Raw genomic sequence first — 14560 nt, 5'->3', positions numbered from 1 at the left:
TAATTATCAACATTATTTTATTGCTCACACTTAAAAGCAAAAAACACATAATTTGTACATAAATATACATACAACGTGGCTCTAAATATCGAATTACTGCACGTTAATACAATTCCTGCATGCACCCAACTACACACCGCGCATGGCCTTAGGCTGTGTGCAGTGTCTTTTGGTGTGTGACAGCAGTTTTTTTTCATTGTTTTTTTTAATCTGCGGTTCTTTAGCAAGTTTAGATAAGGGGCCACGCTGAACGCCATCATGTATAGTCCGATCATCAGAAGAAAGAAATTGGTCAATTTTTGCCCTACCCCTCCATCACTCCTATGGAGTTTAAATACCAGTATCATGACCCCTATGTCATTTTTTATTGCCCCCCCCCCCCAGCCTGATGCAAAAATAAAATGGCATCTGCATCTCTTCTCTAAAGTTGCGGTCAGCCAATTAGGGCCCCCCCCCCTCCGAGCCACAGATCCTCTGTGAGTGGATTTGTGCCCCTAGATATACATATTTATTTGTCTTTATTTTTTCCAGAACTACTGAACATATTTGCACTAAATCACAAAAATAACTCTTTCTGGACCCAGATCTAGTTTTCTGCAAAATTTGGTGTCATTCCGTTCAACGGTTCAGGCTGCAGTAGTGTCTGCAATACCAATGAGAAATAACATGGGAAAAACTTTTTTATTGACTACCCTTTTTTCTCAACTCCTGCTTGACGGATCACCCTGGAACTTTCCATGCACAACTAGACCAGTAGGGCACATGTTATGGTTATTTATTGGCTATACGTTAAAGTTATAAGCAAACCCAAAAATGATTTTCCTCTTAACTATAACTAGCTACTGGCAACCACCTGTAGGATATATGTATATATATATATATATCTATATTTATTTATATATGTGTGTGTGTGTGTGGATAGGTGTTTGTGTGTGTGTGTGTGTATATGTGTGTGTGTATGTGTGTGTATATATGGGTGTGTATAAATATATATGTGTATAAATATGCGTATGATGTATTTAATTTTTAGATAGTTTTCAATTACTAATCCTTTATTCATGTGTGCAAGACAAGTCTCTCCTCTTTTTTTTTTTGCCTTCCCTTTTCCAACTTCTGTTTCCTTATTTTCAAAACGCAGAATATTACTCCTCCAACATTTTTTCTAATATCTCCTGATGAGCATGCAATCACGTACAATCAAATGTCCCAAATAGAGAAATGTTTTTACAAACTAATTGAAAGTTCGTGGCTCGAACTTAACAGCAGATAAAAAGGTTTCATTAGTACTTCATTGTGTGGGTCCTGAAAATCAAGATGTTTTTGAGAATTTGCCTGATTTATCTGATGATGAGGATGAATGGGGTCACTGCCAGCCTAAAAGAATATGAAATTGCTTCAAAAAAACTTGATAATCATTACCTTCTCAAAGCTTCTAAAGTGCTACAACATTTTTCAGTGAGGACACAAAAGCAGCATGAAACAGATGGAGAGGATTTTATTGCTATATGCAAATTAGCACCCTCTTGCAATTTTAGGGAAACTTCTGATGAAAGAATTAATGAACAATGCGTGCTTAGGTGAAAATATGATAAAGTAAGGGAAGAACTTTTGTTAAAAGGTGATCCCAAGTTGAGTGAAGCCATTGCCAAATATTATGATCATATTTTTTTGTTTTAAAGAAATATGCCGAGATAAGTGTGTTGTTCTCTCTTAATTATTCGTCAGATCTAAGAAGTTCAAAGACCTAAAAGAACATGTTATTGTTGTGGCAGAACAGGGTATTTTGCCCAGCACAAAGATTATCCTGCTATCAGAACTGTATGTAACATTTGTGGAAAACGGGAACATTTTGCTAAATGTCGCAGAAGTATGAAGGTGAATGATAAAGATTACCGGAATCTCTCCTAATATAGGAGAAGTAGGCATACAAATCACTAATAGTATGGACATTGCATTTAATTACAATGAGGTATATCTTTTGATCCAAATGCTTTCCCCCAAGCACAGGTAAATAAATTAAACTAAACTAGCACTCAACTTCTCAATTTGCAAGAGAAATTGGTAGTAGAATTTAATGAAGTGTTTATAGATAAGTTTGAGAGTGTTCAGAAATAAGTTCACAACAGTCATTTAAAATAGGAAGATACAACTTTAACATGTATAGTCAGAAGGAAGCTTCTCAGGGTCTTGGCAAGAAAGAAGCGTATCGATTGTGAGCTTAAAAAATATTGAGCCAGTGGGAGCCACAGAGTGATTGGCGCCTGTGGCTGTAATGCACAAAGCCAACGATGAGATCGGGCTTTTGATTGTAAGAGCTCAACATGAGAGTAGTGGTACCCTTTGGCAAATAACAATGAGAGAGCGGGGCTGACAGCTGGATTCTGGTTCTTAACCACCCTCTACCTGACTTCAGCTTACGATCATATTTAGGTTGAGTGTAACGCATGATCACAGACACCTGTAATGGAGGATTAGGCACTGTTCTAAATCAGATTCAGGGTGAAAAGTTGGTCACCATTGTGTTTGTCTTCAGGGCTTTGCAAGGTGCAGCGTGTAGTTATTCGGTTACTGAAAAGGAAGTTCTTTCTGTTTTTTGGGCTTTTAGGAAGTTTAAGCAGTTCTTGTCAACAACTTGGTTCAAAGTGTACTCGGATCACAATCTGTTGCAAGACAACTTTAACATGAAAAGATTAGATGCAGTTTCTGCCCGATTTTGCAAATTGTTGATTGTCTAACTGCTGAATTGTCATTCTTCCGTTGGGTATTTTTGGGGTATCTCCAATAAAATAGCAGATGATCTTTCTATAATGGTTGGGATTGAGAGCCAAAAAAGTAAAGAGAGAGGTGAATTATGGCCAGATGAAAGAGTCAAGTTCTGTGGAGTTACAAAAAGATGTGTTACTCAGAAAGAATGGTTGGAAAAGATGGCAATGGACAACACAATAGGTTCTGTATGCACATCGCTGCAGCTAGGTAAACGAGTTGGAAGGGACCAGAAAATTGAAAAAAGGTCAGATACATTGAACAGGTTATGAAAAGGATTACACGGTGGATTGTTAAGGTGGAGAGTTGTTTGGGATTGACATGAGTTCTTCACAAAAGGTGTGCTTTATATCATCCCAAGAACATCAGGATGGTGGAACATTTCAACTGGACTTTAAAAGAGCATTTAGCTGTCAAGAAGTATGAGGAGAGACTGAAGAAATGAGTCGCACAGAAGGGTAGAAGAACATAGATTTACTCTGCACACAACTATAGGAGTAACTCCTAAATTATTTAGGAAAAGAAAAGCTTGGACCATGTTGCCACCTCCATGGGTTAGGAAGATCACTATGGAGAATCTCGATGAAGAGGTAGACACAAGAAGTATGGAAAAAGATTTGACAGCCCAGTAAAATGGGAACTTTTTTTGACAAATGTAAATCTGCTACCAAAATTGATTTACAGGTAAGTGATATCAAAGTTTAGCTCCCATCTTCAGGTGTGAAGCATTTTAGAGTAACTGTGAAACTGGAAGAAGGGTGTATTTGGAGTCCTAATTGTATTTCTGTTGTTAGGAAATAATTATATGTTCTTGCTTTATTCTCAGTTATAGCTTGCCTCTTTTCCCCTTTTCTGTCTTTATTCTGTTTTTATGTTGTCTAAGAGCACATCACCTTCCCTTATTTCTTCCATTTTGTTTCAGTTATCTGTGAAAGGGAGGTGGTGTGAGTGATTGGGTATTTGTATAAGAGTTAGCTTTCTTCTCTTTCCCTTAGAACCTCTTATGATGATCCCATATACAATGTATTATGAATGTTGAATTTCTCTAGGAATCTGAGCTGATGTGTGCTAGATGGTGGATAAGGTTCTTTAGTTATAATACATTTGCTTTTCTTGGATACACTAGACTCCTGCTGGATTTGTTATACCACTAGAGAGAGTTGGCATACTTTCATATTACATATGTGCAATTACATGCCCAGTTGGAAAAATCTGCAAATAATAACAAGCAGAGACATCCTGGAAGGCACATACTGTTTGGTGACAGAGGCAACATTTGGGCCAAGTATAGGGATGGAGCCGGTGCTTTTGTGCCCGTGAGTGGAGGATCAAGATACTGAGTGATTAGATGCAACTTATTAGGTCAGAGCCTATGAACTGGGGGAGGTGGGAAAAAGTTAATCACATGCCAAGTGCATCTACCAGCAAATCCACAGATCTATTGTAGGCTATGCTGACTCTTACTTTCTCACCACTCACATCCCTGCTCTAGCTAACATTATAACAATGTGGTTTAACGGACTATATTGTGTTCGAATAGACTCCCCTTAACGATTATTCAGAAATTAGCTAATGCACAAAATAAAGGAAAGGATATGGGAGGCAAAAGAGGGTAGTGTGTAAGTTTTCTCCTTTATTCAGAATCACGAATACTGTTCTTTCTAAGCTTCTTAAAGCAATACCTGTTTTGAGTACTCTGTCTATTCAGTGACTGCCTATTTTGTGATTCTTTTAAGCATAAGCCTTCTTATCATTACATTGAGAGCTTGACTTGAGGCAACATCCGTGGCTGCATCTTTTTGCATCTTCTTGTTAGCTTTAGATGAAATTCTTCAAGGAGATGTCTAAACTGAATTAAAATAGAATAAAGTATTCATCATATGACTCGAGTGCAAATCTGATGTGTGAATCTGATGTGTGTTCTGTACACTTAATCCAAATGTTTGCTCTTTCAAACTTTCAAATCCCATGATAAAACAATACTTCTACTATTTTTCTTTGTTTTAAATTGAAAACAATAAAATATATTTGTTTAAAGAAAGCTATGAATTATGCTGCTGACGAAATGACCCAGTCAAAATCATACCAACGCGACTTCATTTTAGGCGAATAACCAAAGGCTAAGCAGCGAGCCGGGCTCCAATTTAAACCTAAGCTTTGTCACGCTCCCTGGGCAACAAACTAATGATGATTTGTCATTCACCAAGATGATATTTGTGCCTGTCCTTATCTAATGTGCATTGTTCACCCTGGAGTCTCTGGACAGTGGTTGAGAATTGTAGTTCTAGGCAGATCTCAGCAGCAGGTCCATTAACACATTGAACTCTTTTGCCAAATAAAACTTTAAAAGTAATAAATGTGGAAGTAAAAATTGGAAGTGTTGAGATAATACTGATTCACCCATCTCTACAGCTTGCCCCAGATGACGCTTGGAAATGCCCTCACTGCAAGGTGCTGCAGCAGGGGATGGTGAAGCTGAGCCTCTGGACCCTCCCCGACATCCTCATCATTCACCTGAAGAGGTTCCGGCAGTCTGGAGAGCGGAGGACCAAGCTGTCCACCCTGGTGAAGTTTCCTCTCACTGGGCTGGACATGGCGCCTCATGTGGTCAAGAGGAGCCAAGGCAACAAGAGCATGTTGGGTCAGTGGGCCACATGGAAACAACCCCCAAATCGCAGTGAGAGCAGCCAGCCAGATGTCCTGTATGATTTGTATGCAGTGTGTAACCACCATGGAAGCATGCAAGGAGGTCACTACACAGGTGAGTACAGTTTTCAATACCAATATTTGTGTCCTGTCCATGCTGTCTAATACTGTGGAAAAGATTAGCATGTGGACTCTCCCATCTATTCATGGTTTTAGTCCCAAGAGGGCTTAGAGGCCTTTATTAGCAAGAGATAGTGGTGGTCATCATTACAATAATCAGTATGAGGGATGGAGCAATCCGAGGTTAGTTTAACCCGTTGCCTGCTGATGACGGAACCGCTCCGTCATCAGCTGCGGTGGCACCGTGCTGATGACGGAGCGGTTCCGTCATGGCCCGCCCGGCGCGAATTCCGTGCCTGCGCTGAGCGTTCTATTGAGCGGACAGGGCCATGACGGAACCGCTCCGTCATAAGCACAGCGCAACCGACACTAGTGACGGGGCCGTTCCATCACCAGGATGCGCCCGCCGCTCTCTCGCCCCGCCCCCTTAGCACTGCGGCGGAATAGCCGCCGCAGTGAAATGGTTAAGCAATAACTATGTCACTCAGTAGAAGAGGAAACTTATTTAGTAAGGTTTCTACAACAGGATAAATGGAACCCTCTTGCCCTCACACCAAGAATGGGCTGAACAGGGGCTTTCAGTGTGGTGGCTCCTGCCAGTGCTCAGCACATGTAGGAACACTGGCACTGAAACTGGTCCTTACCAAACCACATATTCTTCTCCTTGACTTTTAAAGTAAAACACTGATCTTGTTCTCGATAATGAGTGTAAGAACCCTTCACGTAATCCAAGCCAGTAATTAAGTCCATGTTTAAATTTCACATATTTTTACCTCATACTGCATGGTATATGTGTTCATACTACCTAAGAGTATTTCTTTTAACAAATGTCATTTTGTAGGTTTATTCATGCATCTGTTTTAACACAATTTGAAAACGGAGTCAATTCTAGGTGTCTGGATATAGTTCACTTTCTGAATGGATGTTCGTGACCGTGCACAATTGAGAGCTCCAGAGTTCAGTGTGAGAGCAGTGTAAGTTGCCAACAGTGCTTGTATTTGGTTATGGAGGTGTTCAAACTAAGTGCACATCCAATCCTTGGCCGCTCTTCAGAGTGCAGAGAATGTTGGCCAACTGTAGTTACCATTCTAGCTGACAGTGTACAAAAACCCTATTAACAAGCTTTGCAAAGTCAGCAAGCGTGGCTTGTTTGAGTTGTATTTGTTGTTGTGTGATGAGTGCTGATGAAAAAGCAGTAAACATGCATAGACGCACCCTAGTGCGGGTCAGGTGGCACGCTGTGACAAACACAGGAGTTGAATTATCCTGTTTTAGGCCATGCCTTTAATTACACGTGCCACACTTCTTGTAAAGGATTTCTGACTGTGGTTTCTTAGGCCACGCCCCTTTTAGAGGTGCCTCTCCTACCTTTTGCATTCCACTTAACATACTGAGATATGCGATCTTGTATTGCAAACGTAAGGGCAGATTTACAACGTCTGGCGCATCTCTGCAATTCAGCAGGGATGCGCCAGAATAGATGTGTCACGTAATTCCCCCCTTGCGCCACCACGAATGCGTCTCATTTACAATGCGGTGCACCATGGTGCAAGGAGTGGCAGATACATGACGAATCTTGTGGCGTACGGGCGGCGCACTGCTGGAGTCGCGTCGCAAGCGCGATGCAACTCCTGCAACGCACAGGGGACGCCCATACTTAACGTGGTGCGTCACTCTTACGCCTGCTTCAAGCAGGCGTAAGGATTTGACGCAGCAGCGTCGTAAAACTGACTCCGTGAAATCTTGTAGATTTCTCTGCATCAGTTTTACAGGGTTTTCCTGCGAGGGAACGCCCACCCTGCGACAGAGCGCCCACATGAAACCTGATGCAGGGTTCATGTGGCGCAGGGCTTTACAATGTGATGCATCTGCCTAGATGCTTCAAGTTGTAAATAAGTCTCGACGTGGCGCTTGGTTTACGCCACTGCTGCGTCAGGACACTATTTCGATTCTGTTCAGGCAAGTACCGGACTAAAAAACTGATGTGCAATTGTATTAGACAGGTTGGCTATAACAAATGGCAAAATGTTAGCTGTTCTATGTGGCAGGCACAGCTGTGCCATCTCATAGTATAATGAAAAATACCTGTGTGAAAAGCACAGTCCCTGGTGAGTTCAGGCATTCAGTACCTCCTCATAATTTCACTGATCCTTGCACTCCTGTATCCAGTCTTCCACTTCTGCGTTCACCCACTTAAAGTAAGTCACACTCACAAACTCACCAAGCACATGCACAAAAGATGCATAAAAAAATATATGTAGCAAAAAGAAAACATTCTGCTTCATAACTAGGGTGAGAATGTCCTCCTAATAAAAGTAAGAAAAAAAAATGTAACTGCAATGGGAAGCCATCTCAGAAAAGTATTGTGCCTAATTCATCATTTCTGTATGGATGCAAGATGGCCAACTTGTGGCTTTTAAGCATGGTGGCCACCTTAAAAGAGTAAAGGATTTGTATACCATAGGCAATACCATTTCAAGATGGCCAACTACTTTTGAATTGGTGACTGAACGATAAAACAATGTACTGCAGATTAAATGAGCAGTAAGTGAGTAGCCTGGTAGTACTGCCTGGGAAGCTTCTGGATGTCTCCAAAAACTAAATAAATAAACAAAGATGGGAAGAAAAAAAGGAGACCTTTAGAAGGTGAGAACAAACCGACTGACTCACAAACCCTGGCACTGAAGTAGATGAGCACATATGATTGGGAAAAATGTCATCATTCACATGACAGTAGAGCCAATGGCTGAAATGGGCTGACCCAGTGAAGCATGATATATGCATTCATGAGTGGAAACAGAAAGTGAATGATACCTGAACAGACCAGTGGCTGAAGAGGGCTGATCCCAAACCCTTTTTTTATGTATATGCATGTGTTTTCAGGAATTGCATTATTACAAGGTCCCGGCAGATAACTAATGTTCTCAGGTCAGATCTAAAAAGTGCTTCTAATAAAACTAAGTACTAGGAAGATAATTACCATTTTGTAAAGAATTACAGTTTGCAAAACAATACACACCCTCTTTAAAGAGGTTTGAGCAACATTCTCACAGTTCAAATCTGCTACAGCCAAGGTTTTGTCAGAGAAGGTAACAAACACCAAAACCTATGATAATCTGTTAGATTTCATGTGAATAAACACCTATCTGTAGACTCTACCAGTGTAATAAAATCCACCAATAAACAAGTTAGGCCTACTGTGCCACAAGAACTAAATTATATCTCACTGATGAGGCCTAACAAGGCTGAAACCAGTCTGTGGTTGCTTGTGTTCCTGTTAAGAAGGGGCCTGGCATGGCAGTTCAAGCTTGACTATTCGTATTGGAGCAGGTTCAATGCGGATTTACATATGGATGGTTCCTGTCTGAAGTGGCATAGTGGGCCAAACAAAATATAGACTGGAATGCTGCCCAAGTAATTGCCAGTTGCTGATATTATCTCAGGTGTTCCATGCATTACCTTTTTTTATTTTACCCATGCCTAAGATTTTTAGTAATTTTTCATAATAAACAGGTCAAACACTGCTTCTGACACAGCAGCAGAATAATGGATACATGAGTGCAAGGATGAGTGCAAGAGGTACTGAATGTCTAAACTCACGAGGGACTGTGGTATTGACACAGTTATCCCCAATTAACTATTCAAGCCAACAACCTGTTTCATTGGCTTTTCTCCATAACCAAACCAGGCCTGGTGTTTTTAACCTAAGCTGTCCCACACAGCAACCACCAGGCATACAGTGGTAAAATTAAAATGATGTTCAAAATTACAGTTGACAAAGCAATCAATATACAACCCCTCTTAAAATCACCTATCCAGGATTATCACAGGGCAACTCCTCTACCTTACCAGGGTTTGTCAGAGGGAAACCAATGCCAAAACTCTTGTCTACAATTGTCTGTGAGAATCCATGTCACAAAATACCTAAATTCAGGCGTCAACTGTGTAATAACAATTCATGGTTAGAGACCTATTCACTTTATCATGCATTTCAACAATAAATAATCCAGACCTACTTCCTTTTTAGTAACTTTTCATAACAGATCATACACAGGGCATCTTACAAGTGGCACAATTGGCTTGTCAACATAACTACAGTTATTGAGCACAATCTTTCCAACCAGGCATAATGTGCAATGGAAGCTCCCTTTTACAGTGGAAGCACACAACTTTCACTCAATTAAATGCTTTAGTTAAGACAATATATATTTTGGGGTGGGACCAAAGCCCTTGTTTAAGTAGTACTTTTCAAAGCAATTTTTTAATGTTGTTCATATGACTTCCCGACACAGCTACGCTGTCAATTCACACCTAAAGTATCACTCGATTCTCTTACAAGAAATTTCAGGTGGAGCAGTTAATGGCGGTAAGCAGGGTGTTTGCAAAGCAGAAGAAATAAATAAAGTCTGCCAAATAATGCAAAAAAGTAAGAAAACAACGTGTGATATAGTAAAGTTTTAATAAAACTGCCAGCAAAATCTGCTTACGAAAATGGCATCAACACAACCTTAGCCGTCAGTGGGTAGGGACGACAATAGTAAGGAAATAAAGCCGCAGAAGCTTATGCAACCCTTGCAAAGCAAAAGAGATGAGGTGCATCTGCAGAAAGATGCACACATTGAGAAAGGAGAGAGTAGCATATTAGATGCTGGCTCAAGTTGGAAAAAAAACTACTACAGCTGAGCCTAACATAACCTAAACATTTTGTACTTAAATGTTACCTACAAGTCACTTCCGAAAAAGTGGTACATAACTACGTACAACCTGGTTTAGAGTTGTATGATGATAGATAATCCTCCTCTTTACAGAAAAAGTGCTAAATCCCACCAGTAGAATCATGCCTTCCACAATATGTTTATGATGGAGGAGATTCCACCAGTACATTCCTCTTCAGGTACAGCACAGCACTCTCTCCATATCTAATGGAGTTTCTATTACCACCCAGCTCAAACTCCGACCCTTAGCCTTTGATGGCATGGGGTTGAAGATTCTTGGTTTCAACATTGCATAAATAAATTCCCATTTTGCATTCTCACTTAGGGTTCAATCAGAGATGTGATGCAGCCTAAGGACTCCACCACCAGGAGGTTTTGCACAACGCCCTATGGGCCGAAAAGCTGTCTTGGGGAGAGCTCCAATGACAAAATACTGTGTTTGAGGCATATGAGCTGCAGATTACACACTGTGCATAGATCGCCACCTAGTGTTGGGCCCGGATGTTTGCAGTTTGTTGTTGTCCTGAAAAGTTCTTTGGAAGTCACAAGATAGGTGACTCCTCCTTTGGACCACATTGCGCATGGGCATCGGCTCCATCCTCAGATAGTTTTTTTCTGCCATCGGGCTCAGATGTTTTTCCTGCGCTCCGGTTTGGAACAGAATTTCCTTCGACATGCAATCCTCACCCGGTTTGACGGTATTGTCTTGATCGCGATCTACATCGACGCGATTCTTCAACAACTTCGAAGTCTTCGATTCCGGGCCTCATCTTCTGGCTCATGGAAAGGATGCCATTTAAGAAGTGTCCTCAATGCGGGTCGAAGTTTCCCCCCTCCGATCTACATGAGGTGTGCAACCTTTGCCTCTCACCGGAGCACGGGGCCAAAGACTGTTCTCCTTGTGCCTCTTTCCGCTCCAAGAAGACGATTCAGGACCGACGAGCTCGAAGAACAATGGCTCGCTCGTCAGCTTCGATTCCAGACGACATCTTTGGAGAGGGCATCGATGTGCCAGAACACCAGCATGCCGAAGAAAACTCCAGCTTTTCTGATGCCGAAGACTCAGATGTCGAGGACATCAGTCCGGCTCAATGGGTCTTAAGTAAGACCGTAGACCCCAACCCTTCCTCAACACCCTCAAAAAAGGCTTCGGTCACACCCTCCCCTTCGGGCCCGGGTGCACACCGAGACTGCTTCCCACTCCCCGCCTTCGGGCCCGGAAAAGAAGCCTACTAAGCCTTCAGGCGGCTCAGGCTCGAGCCAGCCTATTCCCAGTGCCAGTCCAAAACCGACACCAAAGAAGAAGCCATCTTCCTCAACCACGCAGACCGTTGCTCCGACACCTAAGCACTCGGCACCGAAGACTGGCAGCGGCTCATCCATGCTGAAACCTTACTCGGAGCCGAGTAAAAAACCACCCAAAGGCCCTGACTCACACGCTTCGAAGCCAAAGAAACACCTGGAACTGAAAAAACAAGTTCCGGTGAAGGACATTTCAAAAGGTCACACTTCTAAACCAAAATACTCTAGATCATCTACAGACTCGGTGCCGAAAAAACCTCTGGAACCGAAAACTTAGACCCCAAAGGATCTGCCCTATACAGAAGAACTTTTTACACCTGATCCTCACCAAAAAACTCTTGTTAAAGACTCTAAGACTGACCAACTAGCTCTTAGTTCCAAGAAGAGACCACTAGAAGAGCCAGCCCCTTCTCCTCCTCCAAAGAAGAGACATTGCAACCTCTTCATTAAGGGTCCCTTCTCCACCACCTCCCCATACTGTTCCTACTCCTCCACCACATCATTCTTCTACACCATCCACTAATCCAGATGATGATGTGGATACAGACTCTGATGACACAGGTTGGGGTGCACATGACCCAGCAGAGACCAATAGTCCCCCTTAATCACCTCATCCTTGGGATGATTATAACACTCCTAATGTGCCTTACTTCCTCCAATATGATGTATACCCTTCCAGGCCTTTCCCACCAAAGGGCAATATAGGTTTTAACCTACTAGTCCAAAGAGCTGCCCTGTACCATGGGGTTGACATGCACACTGATGCTGTGGAGAAAGATTCTCTTTAAGACACTTTTGATAACACACAAAGGTCTACTGCCATTTTGCCAATGCTTAAAGGTGTCATTAAGCACGTAACAGAGGTTTTTAAAGATCCTGTTAGGGCTCGGGTCCTCAACCCTCGCATTGAGAAGAAATATAAAGCTGCCCCTACGGACCCTGTTTACATCAAAGGTCCAGCACCACTAGATTCTTTAGTAGTGTCTAATGCACGTAAATGTGCTAATTCACAAACATCAGGTGAGGTCTCACCACCAGATAAAGAATCTAAGCTCCTTGACGCCTCTGGTAAACGAACAGTGTCACAGGCAGCTAACATTTGGCACATTGCCAGTACCCAGGCGTTGTTGGCAAGATATGACAGAGCACATTATGATGAGCTCGAGTCCATAATGCAGCATCTACCAGACAAATATAAAAATAGGGCCAATGAACTCATACAGGAAGGTAAAAATATTACTAATACTTCCATTCGTTGTGCCCTAGATGCTGCAGATACTGCCTCAAGGGCAATCAATACCAGTACCCTTTTGCGGAGACATGTCTGGCTACGTATTTCAGGTCTTAAACCTGAGGTACAAAATTCCATCCTCAATCAGCCATTTGATGAGACACATTTATTTGGCCCAAATGTTGATGTGTCTTTAGAAAAGATGAAAAAAGACACTGAAACAGCTAAATCTATGGGAGCCTTGCAGCTGCAATCTTCCAGACGTTCTTTTCGTCGCTCATCATACAGAGGCAACACAAGAGGGTACTCCTCTGAAAGCCCCTCCACTTCCTTCAAAACCCCTAGTCAATCCACATACACTAAGGGCTATCAAAGAGGGGGTTACAGGGGTAACAACAACAAAGGCAGAGGCAAAACCAATCACTCCCGCTCTGCCTCCACCTCTACCCAATGACTTTCCTCCCCTCCCCCCCAATATTCCACTTCTGTGGGGGGAAGACTGCAGCAATTCCTTCCTGCCTGGATCAGCATCGCATCAGACAGGTGGGTGCGACAAATTATTCAGTCGGGTTACTGTCTAAAACTAACATCTACCCCCCCAAACATACCATCCAAACAGCGTCCAATGTCGCAAGAACATCTGTCACTGTTAAAGCAAGAAGTAATGTCTCTGCTAGAAAAAAGTGCAATAGAACCAGTTCCTCTGCACCAACAAAACAAGGGGGTTTACTCCCTATATTTTCTTATTCCAAAAAAGAACAGCTCTCTAAGGCCTATTCTAGACCTCAGACTGCTAAACATATACATACAGTCAGACCATTCTCACATGGTCACACTCCAAGTCCTTCCTCTCCTGTTACAAAACAACTTCCTTGCTACTCTAGATCTCAAGAACGCATACTTCCACATTCCCATTCACAAGGCTCACAGGAAGTATCTCAGGTTTGTAATAGACGGGCAGCACTATCAATTCAAAGTACTCCCATTCGGAGTCACAACAGCTCCAATAGTATTCACCAAGTGCCTAGCAGTAGTGGCAGTACATTTATGAAGACAGCACATACATGTCTTCCCGTACCTCGACGACTGGCTCATAAAAGACAGCTCATACAACCAGTGTGTGGAACAATCCAACTGCTCCACAACTTGGGGTTCACAATAAACCACACCAAGTCTCATCTGCAACCATCCAAAGTACAACAGTACCTCGGTGCTACAATAAACACCTCAACAGCGCTAGGTTATCCCACTCCTGTAAGGATAGCCAGCATGCAAACTCTTCTCATAAAGTTTCAGCCACAACACTCCCTTCCAGCACGAGTGTTCATACAACTCTTAGGGATGATGGTCTCTTGCATTTTTATAATGCCCCATGCAAGACTTCAAATGCGTCCTCTACAAGAGGGCCTATCACGTCAATGGAACAAGGCTCAAGCTCAATTAACAGACCTAGTTTTGGTAGACGGTCAGACTCATCTCTCTCCGCAGTGGTGGAACACCAAAAACCTTTCCAAAGGGCGACCGTTCCTAGAGCCAGTTCCCCAAATAGTCTTGACAGCGGACGCATCGCTCTACGGCTGGGGAGCCCACCTGCTGCACACACCATGCAAGGCAGGTGGACACCACAACAAAAGTTACTCCATATCAATCACCTGGAGTTACTAGCTACATTCCTAGCACTGAAAGCTTTCCAAAAACAAGTGTCAAACAAGGCTGTGTTAGTCCACACGGACAACATGACAGTCATGTACTACATTCAGAAACAGGGCGGAACACTTCCTGA

The 14560-nt window shown here is 42.4% G+C and overlaps 1 protein-coding gene across 1 annotated transcript in view; it reads left to right on the top strand.

Moving 5' to 3' along the window:
* Nucleotides 1-14560, top strand: part of USP43 (ubiquitin specific peptidase 43) — a 929425-nt gene that overhangs the window by 894983 nt on the left and 19882 nt on the right. The window contains 1 exon segment of the mRNA XM_086930623.1: nucleotides 5176-5524. Coding sequence (XP_086786749.1) covers nucleotides 5176-5524 — 349 coding nt within the window.

This window comes from Lissotriton vulgaris, chromosome 7 (assembly GCF_964263255.1).
Source record: "Lissotriton vulgaris chromosome 7, aLisVul1.2, whole genome shotgun sequence".
Taxonomy (NCBI): domain Eukaryota; kingdom Metazoa; phylum Chordata; class Amphibia; order Caudata; family Salamandridae; genus Lissotriton; species Lissotriton vulgaris.
Note: the sequence above shows the minus strand (reverse complement) of the source record. Positions and strands in the feature narration are given on the sequence as shown.